General features: G+C 35.3%; 3 protein-coding genes across 3 annotated transcripts; 2 read left to right on the top strand and 1 right to left on the bottom strand.

The window, feature by feature from the left end:
• Window positions 1-6,348: 6,348 nt before the first annotated feature.
• ube2l3b (ubiquitin-conjugating enzyme E2L 3b) lies at window positions 6,349-10,391 on the top strand. The gene is made up of 4 exons (XM_056746780.1): window positions 6,349-6,407; window positions 7,765-7,860; window positions 7,959-8,145; window positions 9,270-10,391. Exons 1-4 carry the CDS (start codon window positions 6,381-6,383, stop codon window positions 9,422-9,424), a joined length of 465 nt encoding a protein of 154 aa, XP_056602758.1. The 5' UTR covers window positions 6,349-6,380; the 3' UTR covers window positions 9,425-10,391.
• Window positions 10,392-11,142: 751 nt separating this feature from the next.
• Window positions 11,143-15,324, bottom strand: ydjc (YdjC chitooligosaccharide deacetylase homolog). The gene is made up of 7 exons (XM_056746779.1): window positions 15,257-15,324; window positions 15,040-15,107; window positions 13,764-13,943; window positions 13,491-13,649; window positions 13,034-13,133; window positions 12,424-12,601; window positions 11,143-11,864 (listed from the first exon to the last, which is right to left on the bottom strand). Exons 2-7 carry the CDS (start codon window positions 15,082-15,084, stop codon window positions 11,501-11,503), a joined length of 1,026 nt encoding a protein of 341 aa, XP_056602757.1. The 5' UTR covers window positions 15,085-15,107; window positions 15,257-15,324; the 3' UTR covers window positions 11,143-11,500.
• A 718-nt stretch (window positions 15,325-16,042) lies between these two features.
• On the top strand, window positions 16,043-18,726 carry sdf2l1 (stromal cell-derived factor 2-like 1). The gene is made up of 3 exons (XM_056747418.1): window positions 16,043-16,314; window positions 16,732-16,928; window positions 18,215-18,726. The coding sequence occupies exons 1-3, from the start codon at window positions 16,131-16,133 to the stop codon at window positions 18,491-18,493; spliced, it is 660 nt and encodes a 219-aa protein (XP_056603396.1). The 5' UTR covers window positions 16,043-16,130; the 3' UTR covers window positions 18,494-18,726.
• Window positions 18,727-22,561: the final 3,835 nt, after the last annotated feature.

Here is a 22,561-nt window from a genome sequence, read left to right on the forward strand (position 1 = left end):
TTTAGCTCCACCTCATCCTGTAAATGCATAAGTTTCATTTCAGTTTACCGTACCCACATTCCTTTTCCCATAGTTTTTTATTCCCTATTCTCATTCTCTGCCAAAAGGCATCGTCTGACCATAAATAAAGCAGCTTGTAAAAACGTATCCTAGATTACTTTAATATCATTGCTGTTTTTGCTAATACAAGTGTCCTACATTTCTCTACTTCATTGTACTGCACCCATAGCGATTTCTTTCATGTTTGTCAAATAGTTGAGTATAATAAATGTTTTCCCTATTTAATCTAAACAATCTTCCACAGCTTCATGGATCAATGTGCAATCATTGCTTTTTACACTACTGTACAGGGAGAACCAAATGAGAGACACAGAGGATAAGGCTTTAAAGTTGATTCTCATATTTTGAACTTCATCAGGCAACTGCATAACCTTGAAAAGCGTGAAAACAAATAGTTTTTTGTTTGGAAAAAAGGTAGAGTGTTGGACAAATCAGCCTCCTTGCCATCATGTATCCATCTTTTCTCAAACATGGTTCCATTCTTAACCTTTAAAGGACCAGTGTGTAAAGTTTATGAGGATCTATTGACAGAAATGCATTATAATATGCATAAAAAATTCTTGAGGGGTAAATGAAGATTATTGAAGTTATCTTTTTATTACCTTACACTGAGCTATTTCAATCTACATACATCGCGGGTCCCCTTGCATTGAATTCGCCATGTTGTTTCTACAGTAGCCCTTAACGGACAAACTGCTCTGCAAAGCGCATAGTAAATACTTTATGTCCTTCGGCAAAGAAAGGAAAATGTGACGATATTTTAGTTCTGTGTCAGCCACCGTAGTGCTTCTTACCGGAGGGGTGGAATGAGCCGTTGGTTGCAATTCACAACCTCACCAATAGATGCTGCTTAATTGTACTGACTGATGCTTTAACATCCAAAGAACCTTTCCTTGTCACAAAAAGTTATTTGATTGTGGAAACGGGTTCTTTACGTTATAAAAAATGAATGCTTTTTATAAAAAAGTTTGTGTAAATGGTTTTGGTAACCAAAAATGGTTCTTTTTAACACCTTTTTTAAAAGTGAGTTTTAAAAGAACTGAAATTAGTGTGATGATAATTTTTTTTATTCTTCTTTATTCATGAAACAAATGAAGAGTTACCTACGATCACTAAACTAGACCCCAACCATAAAATCACTTCCTATTTAATAAAGAGACTTTATGTTTTTTTTTTTTATAGAAATATGAACAGATTACAGGAAATCATGTGGAGTGAGAAAGAAAAGAACAGGAGCCGGAACTCGGGTCGTCCAAAAGGGCCATTGTGCAACATGAGGATGTGCAGCCCACTTGGCTAACACCACCGACTGTCTACGTTCACACATTTTTCAGACCCTTGTATTTAACTTACTGCCCATTCAAGATATACTTGTATGCATTACAAGTATGTGCATTACCTGTTAACACATGACCTGGTTCTCATTCGTGACTTACTTTGGATAAAGATGTTTGCTGAGTAAATATAAAGACACAAAAAATTGCATAAGTTGACAGTCTGAAACCGCTGGAGAAAACGCTCCTCTGTTGCGTTATTCCAAAATGGTTTTCATCACAAACCTATTATCTGCCAATCAATTTGAGTGAAACATGAACATGGATTGCATAACTTCTTAGCATTTGTTTTGTCCGCCTGTTGCTTTATTGACAGCTTGTATTAAAGCTTTCATGAGCTCCACATGTTTGTTCACAACCTGATCATTTGAGAATATTCCAAAAGCATCTGTGCTTCAATGAGAAAATAACCGCCACAAAGGAGTCCATATATGTTCAACCATGGTAACATTTGGCTCATGTGTCTTTACTGGAGACAGAAATATAATACACATAATTCAGGTCTTCCAAAATTTTCCCTCTTAAAAAGAATGGGTCCTTTAAAGTGATCATAACATGCCATTATCTCAATAATGATTTGTTTAATACCTGTTGATAAATGGCTTTGGCACAGGTCCAAGGGTGTGTTTTCCGTGAAGCACTTCTAACAGAATTTAACATTCGAGCATCACCATTGTTAAGTGGATGTGGGGAAATTTCCCCTATACAATTTAAAACCAACCTGAACTGAACTTTCAAAGGCGTTTTTATTTGTGAATGCAGCATGTAAGTCTTTATTAAAACACATCCCTCCTCCCATGAAGTCATTAATAGTTTCATTTTCAAATGTACGGTTTAAAATAGGGCTTTCCAAACCTGGTTAAGTCTTTGTGTGCACGTAATTTATAAATAACTGAATTTGTTTGACGTTCTTGGCTACACCTGCACTGCATTTGTGATTTCCAGAGCAAGACATTTCCATTGCAATCTGTCGAGAGTGTGCACTGGTGGAAATGCATTTCTACAGTATACGCATGGACATTTCATACATGCAGAATATTTTAACCTGCTGTACACTTTCTGGCTTTTTGACTTTATTTAGGCCTTTTCTCTTTCTGCTTTCTTAAATGCTTTCTTAGATAATTCATCCAAAAATGAAAATTCATTCATAGTTTGCTCACACTTGAGCAAAGGTCATTTCAAACCTTTATGACTTTCATTCCGCAGAAGAAAAAAAGAATATGTTTTTTGAAGAGAGTTGCCTAAAAACCCGTAGACTTTGGAGCGATTGAACCGGAGGTCCTAAAATTGTAACTCGCTGGCTGTGTCTCATTTCATAAGGCTGTGTTCTCCAGAGGTCTCATTCGAAGGCTGCTACGTCATCAAGCTGTCTCGTTTCATAAAATCAAGTAGGACACTCCAGAGGCACTCTTCAAATGCGACCTTCTTTGACAGGAATTCGGAGGATACATGAGCTGTATCCTTCTTTGCTATAGATAACCCACAATTCTTTGCATCGGCAAACGTCTGTTATTTGAATAAATGGCAGAAGCTGCACTTTCAATCAATTATGTGGTGTTTAATGTAATGTAGTAAATAGGTTTACAAATGTTTAGTGATTTTAAAACGTTTTGAAACAGTAAGGCATAAATTGGATATTTATTTAAGTCTTTTGACATTTCTTAGGGTAGAAAGTAACCAACTTTTTACCTCCTAAATCATGTAGAAATCATTTTAATTCATTTGGCAGGTGTGCAGAGAATCCTCCGTATACCACATCCTTTTGTTGGTTGGAATTTGCAACCTCACCTCTAGATTCACATTGCTATTTAAAATGCTTCAAGAAATAAACTAACCAAATGTTTGTATGCATCATAAGACTGTACTGTGTAATGAATGCTGCATTGCATATAAATTCTTCCATTCTACGACAAAACTCAATTAAATTCTAAACTCTTGTTCCTGTGGTTCAGCGGTTAGATCATTGCATTAGCAGCACAAAAGATGGTGGGTTCAATTCCCAGGGATCCAATGACACATGTCTGTTGTAATGAAACATGAGCGATACAAATTTGTAACAAAAAATCCCATAAGTATGTTCTTACATAAATGCATAACACTGCAGTCCTTTATTTCTGTTATTCTAGAAGACACGTTGAACCATTTCCAAATATTCAAAAGTGAAATGTTTTGATTGCTTATCAGCGATCATGTAATCATATAAACAAAACCTCAGTAAACCGATTACTATCTTAGAATAGGTAAAAAGTGTGTGAGCTATCTGACAGCATTTAAGATCACCAACCTATGCCACACTACACCTAAATACATACATACATCTGTGCATTCATGTTCTAATGCAGAGAACATTTTATGTAGTTTTTTTAAGATCTCATAAAAATCCAAGAATGCAAACTATCCCATAGTGCAATTTTGTTATTTATATGTCATGTTTGGAGCCTCATCCCACGACTGATTAAACTGATAACTGTTAAATATGAAGGCACTCCATCACCAGCAGGAAAGTCCCTGTATGTTTTCTCAGTAGAGAACACAACAGGAAGTTTAGTTTGGATGCTGTTCTGTGTTAGAGTCGGAGCAAACCTTTCTCGTAACTGACATGCAAAAAAATTTAGCTGACCACCCACAAACCACTGAGGTACACAAGTCCTTTCCTATAATCATTTTGCTGTAAACGTTTGGTAAGAGATTCTGTCAGAAAGTGCTTTTGAACAGAGAAAGTACTGGGCTATTTAAAGACATTTTCTCTTCAAGAAAAAAAATCAGCAAGGAGTCAATGCAACATGAAAAAGGGTGATTCTTAGAATTTATATTGAAGAATATATATCTGCATGTGCAGAAGATCATTATGCAAAATATGAGTTTTTCTATCTACATACAGTACATACACCCCGGGTTCCCTTGCAGGGAATTCAGTAGCCCTAAATGGACAAAGAGTGCATTTCTTAAATACGTTATCTCCTTCGGCAAAGATGTAAAAATGTGACGACATCTTTGTCCTGTGTCAGCTAGCGTAGTGTTTCGAAAGGGAGGGGTCAGCGGTGCACTGAGCCACTGGTTGCAATTTGCAAACTTACCACTAGATGCTGCTATATTTTACTAACTGGTTATTTAATGTTAAGTATGGAATAGAAAAAAATATTATAAGCTATATAATGTTTTTTCTGCCTCTTTTTTTGTATACACTATGTGTTTGCTGGGTGTGTCACATCCCGATCAATACTGTTGTGTTAATACTACTAATATGATGTTACAAACTCACTCCACCTGGTCATCTGAAAATCTGACATCGAGACAACCCTAATGCCAGTACAAAATAATTAAATATGTACCAGTAAAGTCCAATTAATCCATGTGCTGAAACTAGAGCTACATTCTTGCACAATCCAAAAAAATTGTGGAGATATTCAAAAACACATAAATGGTCTTTGACCTACTTTGCTTTACTGATGCTCCAAAGCCCATCTTTAGGATTTAAAACTGTACAACCTATAATTAACAAGTTGTATTAACAAGATACAAGTTGAGCACTACATTAAGCGTGTCATGAAGGCACATGAGTGGACGCGAAATCAGTGTTTACACGTTGCATCAAATTTCATCAGTTTTACCTAATTATGAAATTAACTTTGATCATAAACATATATTTTAAAAAAATATGACTAACCTAATCTTAAACTTAACAAAAGCAGGAACAAGAAAGTTAGCAGTTCCTATCCTAACCAACGGCCCAGCTTTACCTGAAAATGCCACAGGGGGAAGCAAGTCTGTTCATGTCGTTTCTGTCATGAGGCTTACAGGAACCATGAAAGTGTGCGCCAGACCCTTTATCAGTCTTTGACTGGCAATGTAGAATGGGCTTCTGGGACACAAAAAATACATTTTCAAGCAGTCGGGCAAAGCCACATAACCACAAATGCATAAACAAAAATACAAATACAAAAGGGCTGCTAGACATGAATAATAACAGTTTTAGTCGTTTTAACAAATTATGAAAATGATAAAGGAAGGCAGGTTTGTAAAGAAAGCATGTTTAATAAACAATCTATATAAATGACAAAAAAATGAAGGTTTGGACTCTCTCTTGAACATCTGTGCCCTGTAATAACTTTACATTTATGCAAATCATGAACATTGTTTAAAATAATTTGATAAAGGGAATCGATACACTATCTAAATTCAATGCGCAGAATGCATACAGAAGAAAGGTTTAGTTTTGCTAAAGATTTTTGAGCAAGGGGACAGCAAAATATAAAATAAAAGCGCACCAACACTGTAAATAAATGCATTATTTGTTTATTTCTTGCTTCATCATTATAATGTAAAGTGTATGCAACAATAAACTTGTTAATTTAAAATATATATTACATTTAGATTTTTTCTTTTTTCATCTCATGACTAATAAAACATACTTATCAATTCCATTATAAAGCTAGGCTATATTTCTTCGTTTACTTATTTTGACATTTGACATATCAAAAAATATTTATAATTTATTTTCATTATTACACTGTAATCAAGCGCATTCCAATTTTTATAATAACTCGACAGTGACATCTTATGGCCATTCACTAGAAACTCTTTTTAACTATAAATTTTCACTTCCTAGTCAAGAATGTTTATTAAATTATTGACATTCCTAAATCCTGAACTTTACTATAACAACGGGAATAATAATGTGTTAGCTTTTATACATTTTGGCGGTTATCAAAAAATAAATGCTAAATAATTTGTTTACTTGATGGCTAAATTCCAAAATCAGAGTAAGCTAATGAATGCCATTTTTGTTTCATTTAGTAATGGAAAGTACCCACGCTTGCTGATCTGGGATCATTTCGTGTAGTCCCCGTTTCACCTGTAACGCGCTTCAAATGGATCCACACAAACTGATCCCGGATCATCCGACCCACAAAACCAGCCCACGGGCTCGTGATTCCATCGCTGGAGCTGCCGCAGTGCATTCTGGGATTAGTTGAAAGATTCAAGATGGCGGCGAGCAGGAGACTACACAAGGTAGACGTTCAAAACTTGTACTTTTTACACCTCCGATATACACCCATCACACGCGACGACGGGACAGTGGGTTAATCGCGAGTTTAACTAGCCAAAAACGCGTTTCGATCGTTCGTCAGGTCTTGATCGGCGTGGAAATGAGCGCTTCTCGCGCCCGATGACTCGGCTCGCTTTGCGTTTCCAAACATGAAGGAGGAAAAGCAGCGGCGGAGGCCCCGAGACGGTATAAATAGGTTTGGGTCGAGATCGGCGAGACAACGTGCTGATAGACTAGACTTTGGTGCCTTATGATTCAGTTTAAGTTCTTGACAGTGCGTAATTGAGAGAAATTCAGCATATGGTAATGAATTACGACAAAACAGAAGTGTTTGCTGCGATGGTTTTCTCCAGACCGGGCTCAGTTGTGTCCAAACCGAACAGTCTTTGTTTAAATAAAAATTATTTGAATTAAATGAGGTGAAATGGGGACCTTATGGGTCTCTCATAGAGATCGATGTAGTTTTGAAGTCAATACAATTGCCCCAGAGAGGACACGGATAGGTCAAACTATATCTGACTAACGTTAATATAATAAACTCAGAAATTCACCCCCTCGGGCTTTAAAAGCTTAAAGTGTTTAACTGTCAACTAATATCAATTGTTTAATGAGTTTCAGGTGACTAGCTGAATTTACGCCCTAAATGGAAAACGAAACTGACTTTCTCTTCATAAACTTCCGTCTTGTATATAAATGACTCGCTACATGTATGTGAATTACCGACATCGAGCAACATATATGTGTGTAACCCTCATTTTTACTCAAAATAGTCGTGTATTCGAAGTGTTAGGGTGTTAGAACACAGGTTAGATTTGGTGGGGTATGGCAGTGTCACACAATGATGTTGAATTCACTTCCTTATTAGATAACAGTGGCTGTAAATGTCAGGCAGCTAACAGTGGTGTTTCATGTGATTATTTATATATATTTATATATATATATATATATATATATATATAAAGCTTAATACAAAGACATTTTTTGCTAGACAACAAAAGTGCTAGCTTAGATATGGTGCTCGAATATTAAAGAAGAATTGGCTTAGTATGTTTGCATAATGCAGAAATTTGACGGACACATTTTAAGCAACTTCCATACATTCAAGTCATACATTTTATCTGTTTATATTCCTTGGAATTGAACCCATGATGTTTGTGGTGCTGAAGCATATTGCAGACTAACTCCTAAATCACACTGATCTAGAAATGTTATTTTGATTTGCATTTATAAATACAGCTTTGCAGATCATTATACATTAAAGAGAATATTTCCATATAAGCAGTCGTAACACTGTGTTTCTGATTTTCTCATTATTTTCAGGAGCTTGAAGAAATCCGCAAATCTGGGATGAAAAACTTCCGTAACATCCAAGTTGACGAATCAAACATATTGACATGGCAGGGCCTCATTGTTCCAGTAAGTGTTTGCTAATAACATCGGTTTATTGTTGTATACCATACAGACAACAGACTGACCTGTGCGCACAATACCATGTGATGTTTGCCTTTTCACAGGACAACCCTCCATACGACAAAGGGGCGTTCCGGATTGAGATCATCTTCCCTGCAGAATACCCTTTCAAACCTCCCAAGATCACGTTTAAAACAAAGATCTATCACCCCAACATTGACGAGAAGGGACAGGTCTGTCTGCCTGTCATTAGCGCAGAGAACTGGAAGCCAGCCACCAAAACTGACCAAGGTGAGTTTCACTGCATTTGTTTCAGTGTTAAACTGTTATAGTTTTTATTTATCCCTCTAGTTTTTATTTGCTTTGTATCTGTAAATCCGACTGCTGTATAGAGCTACCTAGATCATAGGGATGATATAAAGCAAGATTCTTAGGTAAGTGAGATCTGGGTCCCAGCGATTACTCAGTTTTAATGAAGTGGGGCAATGATTTAAATATAAAAAAACAGGTTGGTATAAAAGCCACAACAGTGGTCCAGTGTTTGGATCACAATTTAGTAATTAGTAAAAATCTATTCTCTGCTGTATCTGTCAAATATTTTGATGGCTTGGTAACACTGACTGACAAAAGTCATGTTCTGTTAATAACGTCTAGCCTTGTGATATTTTAAAATTGTTTTAGGATTGTATCTTAACCGTATTATATAGTTTACTGAAATAAAAGAAATTGGGTCTTTTTTTCCTCGGATATTGAACTGCTGAATCTACTCGATTCGTTTTAGAAAAAATAGATTTTCATCCATATTATACTAGTAAAGTTGTGTACATACCGTAGGGCTGTGCAATTAATAGAATATTAATATAATCGACAATTTTGGCCTTCAAAAATTACATAAACAAAATAATCGAGGTAAAAGGATTATTTAACGTCATTCCATTTTGCAAGGTTCCTCTCTTTTCTTGTGGTATAAATCCACAGCACATCCTTTCCTTAACAGCAGTTCAGCTGTGCTTTTTCTTAACATATATTTTGTTTAGTTTTATTCAATTAAAAAAAAAATTCAAAGTCTTGAGTAATCTTGTTAAATGATTGTGATTATGATTTTTGTCCATAATCAAGCACTCCTAACATACTGGGCTGCAAGAATTATCTTAAACCCTATGGTAGTCTTTTCATTAAATGGCAAAATCAAGTGGCCAATATATTGAAAAACAAAGTAAGGAATTTCAAACCAAAATTTTTTTTTAAACATAATTTTTTGTATACCTGTAGTTACTACACCAGGAGACCTGTGTGCACCAGAGAACAACCGACTTCATACATCCACTCATAATCACCTTCATTTGTGTTTAGCTTATGGGGGTTAATTTTAAATGGTAACATACATTAACATTGTTTTTCATCCTTCTTTACAGTAATTCAATCGCTCATTGCCTTGGTGAACGATCCACAGCCAGAACACCCTCTGAGGGCCGACCTAGCAGAAGAATACTCAAAAGACCGTAAAAAATTCTTTAAGAACGCAGAAGAGTTTACAAAGAAACACGGCGAAAAGCGGCCAGTGGACTAACAATACCTGACAAGTGTGTAGCCCCAACTCCAAAACCCAAACCCCGCCTCCTCTGCCCCTTCCTTCGCTCTACTACCTTCTACTCAACCACCCAACCTCTACTCCCTCTTCTTCCTCTCCTCTTTCTTTCCTTCTCCTCCTCTCCTTTACACGTGTCACTCTAGTTGAGCTGGAGAAGTACAGCACAGCTGCGGCCTCCGTCTTTGAGCGGGACATCGTGAGGACACCCGACCTGGCATCCCGGTTTCTGGTGTTAGCTTGAGGCCCTTACTAACTTTCTACTATGTTTTTGTTTTTCTTTCCAAAGTTTAAAAACATGTAAATTGGTTGGAGGATAACTTAAGACAAAGAAGTTGAAATTGTATTCGGTAACGAATGCTGTTTGACCCTTTTTGTAAAAAGCAAATGAATCATTGCATTATTACACAAAACTTTCGATTACTTTTGGATGTGACCATTCATTCAAGAAGCTGAATTGTAATTTATAATGTATATTAGTATTTTGTTCCCTCTCTCACACTCTTAAATTTCCAAACATGGAGAAGGAATGAAGGATTACAGCAACAGCAGCAAATATTTCACGTAACCTTTTTATTTTCACTGCACTTGATGGGTTACATAGCTTGTCTGAGAAACAGGCTGCGTTCAGCCCTTTACCAAACCTAGAATCGGCGAAACCACTGTAAAGTCAACAACAACAACGGAGGCTTATAGGCCAATACTGCTTTGAAATACTTTTTCACAAATGAAAAAAGGAAAAATGCTATTTGTGTGATTGAGCGTAGTTTTCCATTATGATCACTAATTTTAAACATCTCTCTTTTAACATGTTTCATAGGAAAATCTTGTATATTGTGGATTATTTTGGTTTAAACGTGGAAATGGCCCCTAGATTTACAGAAATGTACGCTACTGAGAAATATTATTCCACCTTTCCTCCCGAAACAGAATAAACACAGTAGTTGACCGTGGGTTTTCAAGAATATTCTCTACGCTTTGCTTTAACTGTGTCAAATTCATACTACCATTTTGGGGAACTAGACAAAACTAAATTAAATGTTGTGTTGGCGTCCTCATGGTCAAGATATTTAATTTTGGGTAGAGTCTTTTTGAATACGATAATCTTTAGTCTTCACAGTGACTATTCCTTTATTTTTGCAGTTATAGAAATTATGACTTTACAAATGCTCTACATGTTATGCATCAAAATAAATAAGACGACAAAATCCAGGAAATACTGTTATATTCTATATAGTTTATAAATGCTGATCCGTTTTGATTGAGATTTGCTAATAAAACCAAACTAACCAATCATAATATTCCATTCCAAATCCCACTTAAAAAAGTGAGATGTTTTTGTAAATGTCTAGTTTCTTATATTAAACAAAGACTACTATAAAACCAAAATGTTTCTAAAACTTAGTTATTAGTAGGCTAGAATTCAAAGGGATAGTTCACCCAAATCGAAAATGATTTTTTCACCCTTGTGTCATTCCAAACCTGTATGACTTTCTTCTGCAGAAGACAAAAAATATTTGCAACAACATTGGCACCTATTGTACAGACATGAAACCACGGAGACATTTGTCAGAATGTCTTGTGTGTTTGTGTTCTACACAAGAACGAGTCCTACAGGTTTTGAAAGACATTCCGCTTTGATGTAGTTTTTTGTAAAGTTTAGGATGGAAAAGAAATACTTAAATATATAAACTGTGCACTGGTTTTCTACATGTTTTTATTTTACTAATGACTGCGTAAATCTACACACAAAAAGAAACACACCGAATAAAAGAGACTATGCTTTTAATTCAATTTCAAAATTAAATATCATAAATACATTTGTTTCAAACGTTGTACTTAAAAGAAAATAAATTGCAATTTTAAATATATAAAGTAAGCGCTACATGTTCAGTTAAAATCTTCATATAGTACATTTATTACAGTCATAAATATGAGGCTTTTTTCGCTCATCAAATCTAATTAAAAATGCACCTTTGAATTACAACTGCAAGTCCACAGATGGTAGCCACAATTAAAATTGATCCTAGAGCAGCTTCTGGATAACCTGGAGTGTTGTTAAAGGTCTTTAAAGGCACAGAGGTGGATCCCCTGTTGCCTATAATAACTGAGTACCTGAGGGTCCTGTAAAGTATTAAGCTCATGTACTCGGTCTGAGGACTGTGAGAAATCATCCGGTCCTTCTCCGCATCCGCCCTGCTGCGGATGACTCTGATATCCAGGATGAACCATGAGTTCAGCGGTAACTGGCTGATGGGAGTTAACCGCTGTTTCACTGGTCTGTGTCAGTATTAATGGAGAAATTACACCATCATCCAGTGATGATGCATGTGCCTCTAGCGTGAAGCCTAAAGCTCGTTTGAGGTTAGACGTGGTCATATTTTTACCCATGGTGCTTAGACCCAGATATATGTCAGGCCACCTGAGGAGAGACATAAGATCATATGAATAATTTTTTAAGGTAAGTATGACTTGTGTAAACACCAGGACGGATTATATCAAAAATACCCAATATTTGACAATTGAAAATTGATGCCAAATTTGTTTTACATCAATTATTTAAAAAAAGTGGCGCACTGTCACTACATGTGTTTTATAAAATCAAATAAGATCTCCGAATAACACCAACTATATTTTCATGGGAATGTGACTACAATACAATATCTAAAACCTTTAATCTAAACTAAATGAAAACTGTGTTTTATTTTATCATCATCGGTGTAGTTACCCTTTGACTAGAATTCGATTAAATGTTATTTTGGCATTTTATCAGCCAGCATCTCGAGGTCTCACCCTGAGATGCTTTTTAAACCGTATTGAAGGAGTTTCCATCTCGTCTGGGTTTGATCTTTATCATTTAGTCCAAGTCATGCCATTTCAAAAATATTTGAAAAAATAATAAAAGGTTAAAAAGAATTTTGTAATAAAAGGAATTCACATGTTGGCAATTACTTCCTTACATTTCAAATGGCCTTACATACCTAATTCCATGCCGATGAAAGACTTCGACAGACTCAAGAGCTTCTTTTTCAACCTGTGTGTAGAAGCATCGGAGATGGTAGGGGAGGAACGTACAGAATTTTAGACCTGGCTCCACTGGGACCCGTGTGTAGGTGATCCCAAAATCAGAGAGAACACGGGCAAACACTTCTCGTACCTCTGAAAACATTTATACAAGAAACATGACAATATAAATTATCTTTCTACAATTTGTAGTTTTGGTATTAGGAAAACCCATACAACATTTACTTTGTATATCATATTACGTACAGAAAAGCAGCTAAAATGCTTGGTTGTTTATATGAAGTCTAATACATATGAAATAAACAAATCTTCCTAGTTCTAGTGTTGAATCATTGCTTTAATATTTTGACCAATGCCATGAATGATAAAGGTATGTCTATTACCAATTGCAAGTATGCTGTTTTAATGATGTATACTTAGTTTTATTTATGCTCAGGTTCTGCAACACTTTCTGCCTGGGTTGTAAAGCATAAACAATACAGCACCGACATGAAACTCTGACAACTTTAAAGCAATGACACTTTCAGGATTTGGTGACAAGACAGTTAAGATGAACTTTGTCCTCGCCTGGCAGTATGTGAACATGCTGGTGGCCATCCATATGTTCGGGCATGTGTCCAATCAGTTCACAGAACCGATTTACCTGGGCACTGAGCTCCGCCTCCACCTTTAACAGACACATATTATTTTTTTAGAATCTTTGTAATGTTTTTATATTTGGCTCAGTAGTAACATAATGCAGACAGTATGCTGAATGTTTATTTCGTAAATATATCACATGTTGTTTTCTCTCTAACCCACACCTTTGGCTTTACAACAAACCCGTGCATTTAAAAAAACCTCACTGTGTTATCAGAAACAAACAAACTAAAATAGATTTGCTTATTAGTGTCTGTCATAATGACACTGGATGTTAACTACGATTTTGCTTCTATAACAAGCACTGCCATATGGATGCCAACCTTAATAGACTTTCATTAGACTTCAAGTTTGGCATATACGAGTGTGTTGTGTCCCGATTTACCTCCGACATCTTGAGGTGACCACTCTGCAGAACTTCCCGGAAGCCCATCTTTCCATGAAAGAACCCATCTTTGTTGAGGAGTGTTGAGCCTGTCAGTTTCTGAGAAACAGGAAGACCTTCCGAGAGATTTGCATGGAGTCCAATAGGAATATCATATCTGTTCACATAAAAATATAAGCAGATCTGAAGCCATCAATCTAATTCATTTTTTATCAGATTTATCATCGATCAGATTATATAACTGCCATAATGTAGGCCTACTTCAGTAGCCTCTTTGGCCAGATCTGCTGCATGCTTCGCCGAGAATGCATTGACCAACAGAGAGACATTGGAGATCCCACCAGCTTTAAAACAATCCACAATCCCCTGATTCCTCCTCTCACAATAGCCAAAATCATCTCCTGTCACCACCAGCTTCACTTTGGGTTGAGGCATCTTCTCCTCTCCTTGACGCTGATGAACACACCAACAACAGTTGAAAGAATAAAAGTCTCGCCTGGAGAAGTCATATGATGAATGAAGAAACTATTCAGACAGGAAACCGTGTTTCCTTCAATCAACACGTCACAATGAATGTGTCATATTCATAACCAATGTCAGGCCGTCTACCATCTGTGTTCGCCGACCTATAGTAATCTCACATACTTTGACATCAGCCCATTATATCACGTTGGTTATGATGTAAGTTATCTCTGTTAACCCTTGATCCATTGTTAATAACACGTAATTTTAAGAAACTAATCAATGTCAGTATCAACAGGACTACATCATCTATTTTGAAATGTAGAAATACTTGAAAAGAACGATAGGGCCGTTCGCTTACCCATTTTAATAAGGTTTGTTTGCCATTTTCGCGTTTCGCAATGTATCGTGAACGGATCAGACCCGACCGAATGAATAAAATGCAATTTCCTTTTCCGGGGTTGTAGCGCCATCTATAGGGTAACATTCAAATTACGCCAACATGTGATGCATGTTGAATCAGGACAAAATAAAACGCTTTTATAAAGCAGGAATAATACATTTAATAAAATACTATTATAATACCATAAGGTAAGTACAGAAAAGTAAAATATGAGGTCTAGTATATTTGTTGTCAGCAGCGAAGAATAGAGAGTGTATGAAACAAGAGGTTCAAATTTACATTTATGCATTTGGATGACCTTCTTATCCAAACCGAGTTTCAATTCAAGCATTGTTTTATATTTGATTTACTATTTACTATTTAGAGAATTTTAGTATGCCAGCATCGTATGCATGAAAGTTTTGCAATTAATGTGAAGTATTTAAATGTTATTTGAACATTTAAACAATAAATGTATTTCTTCTTGCAAGATTATTTCTTCTTTTATTATCTGCTAAATCTACAAGCATCAGTAAGCCATTAAAGACAGGAATGAAAAATCTATTATCTATAATATATATTATAGAAATTATAATGATGTGTGGTGATAAAGTGATAAAGAGACGATGGTCTTCTGTAGACATTTATAAGCCTTTGTTTACTTTAGTTTAAAGGACGAAAACAAGTTATCTGTGTTACACTTACCAGAACTCGCTGTTCTTGTGAACGTTCAACACAGATCCTAGGCATCAGGTGTGAAGGTGCTTACGTGTCTGTTGTGAAAAATTCCCAAGACACGTAGCCGAGGGTTTATGGTTTTCATGACATAACACAACACATAGAATTGAACTTGCTTTATGGATACACATGTTTAAAAACGAATGATATTTTTTCTCTCAAACCTCAAGTGGGGTATACATACATGACACGTTGCATGTTGTCATTACAGCGTTGCGTTTCTTTTTGCGCTCGGACTAGTTGTTTTACGCGAAACTTGATTCTGTGTAAACGCCCTCAGGGAGGACACGCCCGTAAAGTTTTACTACATAACTGTCTCAATCTCTCGGCTGTAGCCTACTGTATGAAACGCAACTGAATGACTTAGAGTAGCTTTAAAGATGCAAGTAGCCCGAGTAGGCTCTCAGAATGTAAGTTTAATAATAATAATTACATTATTCCAATACCTCAGATTCGGGTTAGACTCCTTTATTTGTTTGTGGACTGGTTCATACGTTTTGACACACTTTTACCAAACAACAACCACTTCATTTCAAATTATTATAATCACTAAAACGACTGAACTAAATATAAATGGAATAAATAGTATAAAATATTTGGTATTATGTCAGTGCATACTTTACTTAAAGATCAGGTTAGTAAGCCACATAAGACTTAGGCTACTCTAGGCATATTTAAATGTGACGCTTTAGCATAAAAATAACACTACAGAGTTTTTCTATTGGTTGTACCAGCAGGCTGGCATAAACATTTGTAAAATGTACTCAACGTAGTTTTTGGTTTAAACACATTTCTATACAGAAACTGGAACAACTCCTGAGTGACAACTATCCCCGATCTATTAATCCATGTGTAACTTTAGACAGTCGTCTTTTTTTTATTTCAATCATCTATTCAATTCTCGACGTGACATCACCACGCTCTCGACCAATCACCGTGTTCCGTGTATGCGCCCCGATCGCTTCCTTGTTTTCGGACTTGTCATGTCGCGATTGGCTAGAAAGCGTGTCAGCTTTTGAATGAGACTCTCTGTATCGCTCTTTCTGTTATGTAGATAGATGCAAGCCGTGATAATGGGACAATTAAGGGTTATTTCTGTCCTATTGGATTTTATTTTGTTATCTGCGATGTGCGCTGGTCGTGATGTGGACTCGAGCTATGTCACGTGTGGGTCTCTTGTTAAACTGATGAACACCCGGCACAGCGTCAGACTTCATTCGCATGATGTCAAATATGGCTCAGGTATTAAATATAATCTAGTTTTCTAAATTACTATTTCGTGTATTTAGTCATCTTGTTTAATTTCATTTTTGTATTTGGCTCCTCTTATTGGGATCATTGTAATAGCAGCTGGGGCATGCATTAGCCAGAATGCTAATAACTAACGTTACCAATATTGCCAATCACCAGTTATTAGTAAATTACATCTTTCTGTTTCCGTTTAATGTTTGTTGGTAAATTAGATATTAGGGTTAAGAATTGGTTACTTTTTGAGAGGTAAATGTAACTATGACGACAGGTGCACCTGCAATTGACATCACGTTAGATATACCATGCCTTTTTGATGTACCATGGTAACTTTAGGTTCAGTCCTTAGGTTAGTGTATTTGTGTGTTAAGTTTATGGTAACAAATATAAATGTTTCATCCAACTCTATAGGTAGTGGCCAGCAGTCGGTAACTGGTGTAGATTCAGCTGACGATGCCAACAGCTACTGGCGTATCCGAGAAAACCCCAATGGCATTTGCCAGCGTGGAGAGCCAATTCGATGTAATCAGGCAATACGAATCACACATTTGAAGACTGGCCGCAATTTACACTCGCATCACTTCAGCTCTCCACTGTCTAACAACCAGGTATTTTTTTACATAAACATTTTCGTACTAAGCATGGAAATAGATTTCCAATGGCCCCAGATTTGATTGCTAAAATCACTCTTTATTGTTATTGCATAGTGTTCACTGTAAAAAAAAGCCCATACAACAAAAAAATCTCAAAAAAACTTTTTTGTTTACTCAACTTTTGATCAAGTAGTTTATCTCAACTGAAGTTTCTAAGTAATTACAACAAAGTAAAATCAGTTGAACCAACTTGAAATAACAGGACAAAAATTAAATTTGTTGGTCCCCTCAACAGTGGGTTGAAGTCCACCCAGCCCAAATTTTTTTTTTTTTATATTATTTTTTATTATGAACATGCTCTAACATAAGTCTAAGACAGAGCACAACATTGGTTCAGTAACTGCTCAAGCAGTTTGTGTTGAATCCTTTTTCAAAGACAGGAGTATGGGATCATGCACTTACACCTCAACACCAGAAACTCAAACATGGTGACAATCATGAAACATCATTCTTAAAAACAACTCTAAATACAACAGGCAACTAAGTATTTTCAATGATAACAACGCCTGAATAAAGTTAGCAAAGAATAAAAAGTTCAAAACTGAAGTAAATAGTCAACAATACATGCTGGGAACATTTCTGTTTGCTGAGCTTACAAAATTTTGCAATTTTTGGACGAAAACTTTGGTATCTGAGTCCAGTCAACAAAATAATGTTTGTTAGCAACACGCTGTGGATTCATTTTGTTCAGCACACACACAAAAGATCCTTCTACAAAAAAATATGGTAACACTTTCCTTAAAGCATGCATGTATAAAAGTAGTTTTTAAGCATTGTAATGCACCTTTTAATGCATTGTAATGTCTTATAAATAATTGTTATTTCAGTTAATACATTATAACACTTAGCAATTGATTGTTACACCACACATTTTATACTGGTTATACTTCAATACAACTACATATAATGCATTAGAACTCACATTATGAAGAATTATAATGCATTTTACCCTTTAATAACTCTTTATAATGCATTATACATTCATGGTTCGTGGAAAGTGTTATACAAATTATTTGTTAAGTAACGTAAATACCTTTACCCATGGAAAAGTGCTATATAGCCTGCATATTTCCATATTCATTCTTCTAATTGTGCTTATTTCCTTTTGGTTCTGTCATCTATGCTTCACATGTTGATTCTTTCTTAACCTACCAATCCAGTCTGATGAATCAATACAATTGAATTAACAGTGAAACTTGTAGCAACAAAACATAAAAAATAGATCTGTTTCATGTCTGCAGGAGGTCAGTGCGTTCGGGGAAAATGGACAAGGTGATGATTTAGATGTATGGGCAGTACAGTGCAGCGGAATATTCTGGGAGCGAGACGATGCTGTGCGATTTAAACACGTCGGCACAGAGGTTTTCCTCAGCATTACCGGAGAACAGTACGGTCATCCAATCAGAGGCCAGCGTGAGGTCCATGGAATGTCATTGCCCAATCACCATAACTACTGGAAGGTAATGGAGGGTGTTTTTATTCAGCCCAGCAATGATCCAGTGCAGCATGATGAGCTCTGATGAAGTCTCTACATCATCGTAGTCAGAGCTGATGGAGACAGACGGCACTCTGCTCTGAACAACTGAGAACTTGACTCACACGCTGTGTAATCTCCACTATTATTAAATCCCTGGGTTTCTTCAAAAATGTGCATTTGCCGGTCAGACCGCTCTTATATTTGTTACTTTAACATCTGTTTTTCAGTCAGTTGTCAACTATAAAACTATAAAAGCACATTAAAGATGTTGTTTTATTTGTTGGTCGCTTTCTTTTGATTGGAATGTTTTGCTCTGTATATTTCATAAATTGAAAATTTAAATTCCATTACAAACTTATATAAAATACAAAACGGTTTATTTACATTAAGGTCTGCTGAAGCATTCTAAACAAGTTAAAACCTTTTTAAGGTTAAAACCTTAAAAATACTTCTGCACATATCAAATTCTAACAATTTTCTGAATTTAATATGGGGAATTTTGTTCTTTTTAGTGAGGTTTGTTTGTATTTTTTCCATATGACAATGTATTTTCCACTCATGTTGTCTAAATTAACTAATATGGACATTATTTGATGAAAGTTTAAATAAATGTTTTTGAAAACATAAATAATTGTATTTTAATAGAACTCACTTGTTTTAAAATTTAAAACACCAGACAATTTTACGAATATAAATGAGGAGATTAGATGCCAGTCTGGAAAAAGCAATCAGTGAAAAATATTTCTGAATCCTGTCCCTCTGTTGTATATTCAACTCTTATATATCAAATACAGTAAACTAGCTGAACTGTACTAAAGATTGCTTAAAAAAATACGGGCTTTATGATATTTCTGTATAACACTTTATTTCGTTTCGAAATGAAAGATTCACAATATCCAAATGGGGGCAGCATTTAGCTAAGAACAACACATATATCAGAGACATAAATTGTATATCACCATGATAATCTTTCAGATAATTAAGAACCTGTAAAAATGCACTGGCAGATGATTTAGACTATTATTTATTTCCTACAAAACAATTTTCACATCTCGATCGTCACCATGGTAACCATAATTAAGCTCAAAATCCATCGTTGTGAACTTTTTATTGTAATAGAACTGTTAACTTGTTGGTTTTTACAGTTATAAAACAAATGATATAATAACATTAGAACTAACTAATAATTCCAGAAATTACAGTTTAAATAAGATACGGTATTTTGTCGTCAATGTGCTTACCACGGAAAATATGGACAACAAATACGAAAATGGTAACAAATAAATTAATTTCATAGGCTTTATATTTTCATCAGAAACAACGACATAGTCTGCTTATTAAATATGGTATTTTTTAATCATTAGCCTGACAAAAAGCCACATTACAATATAGCTAAAATGCTTAGAAGACTCAATCGTTTTTTCAATCAGGCTGAATATTAATTCATGTGGGCTCTCAATAGACTCATACTGGAAAGGAATCTACATGAAATATCATCTTGTATTATAGTTTGTAACGTTTGTAAGTGGTAATGTTTTAAAATCTTATGCAATTTTCAAACATTTTAACTTCAACATTTATGACTTTAATCATGACGGACAGCAAACATTTGTTTTATTCTTTATTTATAGTAGGCCTAACGTTTACAAAATATAGATAAACTAAAACTTTTCCAAATTAACTTCATATGGCAAATTGCATGTTGAAGTGTACTGTGCGTGACATGTCCTCATGTGTATTTTGTCTTGCCAAAAGATGGCGACATAACACAGGGTTTGGGCAGATCATCTACTCAATCCATCTGCAACCAATATAAAATCTGAAAAAATTATTTAATATGGTCCATTAAAAATTGACCACATTGCAAATGTGTTGTATTTTATTGGCTCAACTAATTATCATGTGTAACATATTTGTATTAGTTACATAAGGTATGAGTATGAACCTGCAAAGATTAATCCGATTTCATATTTCATTCCACCTTTTTTCCAGCTGTTTGTTGATTAACAGTGCATTAAATGAAAACTTTAATTCGGTTGAAAATACTATCGATGCTCCCATCACATATGTAACACAATTGACTGGTTCGACTTGACGCAGTGCCATAATGCACCATACAAACCACTCAAGGGAACCCACAGTCACATGATTTAAATAGCTCAATAGTATCATTTCATTTCTATTGCCTTGACTATTCATAATAACTTGAATAGCTGGATTGAATATCCACATATATAAGGTAGCTGTGAAAACCTGAGCTTTTCACAGCATCCAGTGACGATTCAAGAATAAAACCAAAAGACCATTTCAATTATAACATACAGGTGAACCATTTCCAAGGTTGTGACGGAGCAGGAAATCCAGGCATCTGAGGCTGCATTATTGAGCTTACCACAACTGTGGCCTGGACATGCAATTTACCATTTGAAAGTCACCTTGACTATATCAAAAACAAAACAAAAATCCTTTTAAGAACAGAGAGAAAAACAATGATATCATGGTATGTTAATACATTTTAGTAATGATTGTTTCCTTCATTTATACTAAAAAATGTATAATGGGACAAGCAGAATAAACATGTTAATAATGGATAAATGAAACAATACATGTCAAAATAAACACAACCGTGGATTTTATGCAAAAATAAGTTAATCTTACATAAAAACATTGCTAAAATGGTATTATAATTATAGCGCAACTAGATGTCATTGATAATATAGGTCTTTGGGACTACAGTAATGCAAATAACTTGAATGAAGACAAAAGCAATAAAAGATTGATTTGTTTGGTTGAGCAGACAAAGACAAAGATTTAATAGAAAAACATTTATTTCTGATAAACGTGAAGCACATATCCTGTAAACAACCAACAAATCAATAAACACTCAGTGACGTACAATTTGCTCCCATTGAATGCATTATGTGGTTTTATTCTTGACTGAATACGTGCAATTCAAATAATACAAGAAACAGCAGCCATCAAAGGTACGGACAGAAAATATTGCTTTGTGGCTCGGCTTGGATTTACATGCAGGCGTAGTGCATCATCTGTGGCAAATAAAGAATAGGTGTGTGTTTGGTGGTCTGGTCCGGTGGACTGATGCCCTTTCATTATTGCACTGCTTGCTGCAGCTCCCACAGTAGTGCAACAGGGAAAGAGTATCAGGCAACAGACAGAACACACAGACAGAGTGTCTTGTCAAGAGACAAGAGGCTGGTGAGAAATACGGTGGCTCTCCATCAGTTTTTTCCAATTGGTTTCAATGGCTAAATAAACAAATACTCAATCTTCCAAATGATTAAATGTTGTGCATTCTGTTTGAATCTCTCAGACAACTGCCTTTGTCATTAAGTGGCCAACAAAATAACATTATGGTTTACCATCCATTTTAATTTTGACATTTTTCAGGTCCTCTCCACAGCTTCTGTGTGCCTCTGCACAGAGAGACCTGTTCGAGGTTAACCTATAGATCATGAGATGATGATGCTGCAAGGATTACAGAATACGCTAAAATATATTGCTTTTATCTATACAATATGTTAATTTTGTGGTAATGTATATTTTAGGTAGAAAATATGACAAACAACACATTGTGTATATTAGACTGTGCATTTCAGCAATAAAAGAATACACAAATATCAATTCTGAATTTATATGAAGCTTGAAAATGGTTTAGCTAATTGAGATTTATTTACGGACTGATATAGCCAATTGATAAGCAAATAAAAAATTTGTTGGATGTTATAAGGGACCCCTTTTGAAGTCTACTGGAATATGACTATTGGGCTATGACTAAGTCTATTGGAATACATCTATTGTAATTTATTTACGCAGTGAATTGTGATGTTTTGGGGACAGCAGGATCTCCCTAATAAAAGATAATAGAAGACCCACTTATTCAAATCATATAAAAATAGCTTTTTGTCACATTATATAAAAATTGCTTTTTGTCACATCAATAGACAGCTAGCACCAGTCCAATTATTTATTTTGACTATTAAACAGGTTTTAATAATACTTTCAGTGTCATTTACGTTATCTCAATTCTACAGCCAAAAGGTTCATTAAACACTTAAGAGCTTTAAGCCTTATAAAAAAATTTTTTTTATAA

This window comes from Triplophysa dalaica, chromosome 4, assembly GCF_015846415.1.
Source record: "Triplophysa dalaica isolate WHDGS20190420 chromosome 4, ASM1584641v1, whole genome shotgun sequence".
NCBI classification, from domain to species: domain Eukaryota; kingdom Metazoa; phylum Chordata; class Actinopteri; order Cypriniformes; family Nemacheilidae; genus Triplophysa; species Triplophysa dalaica.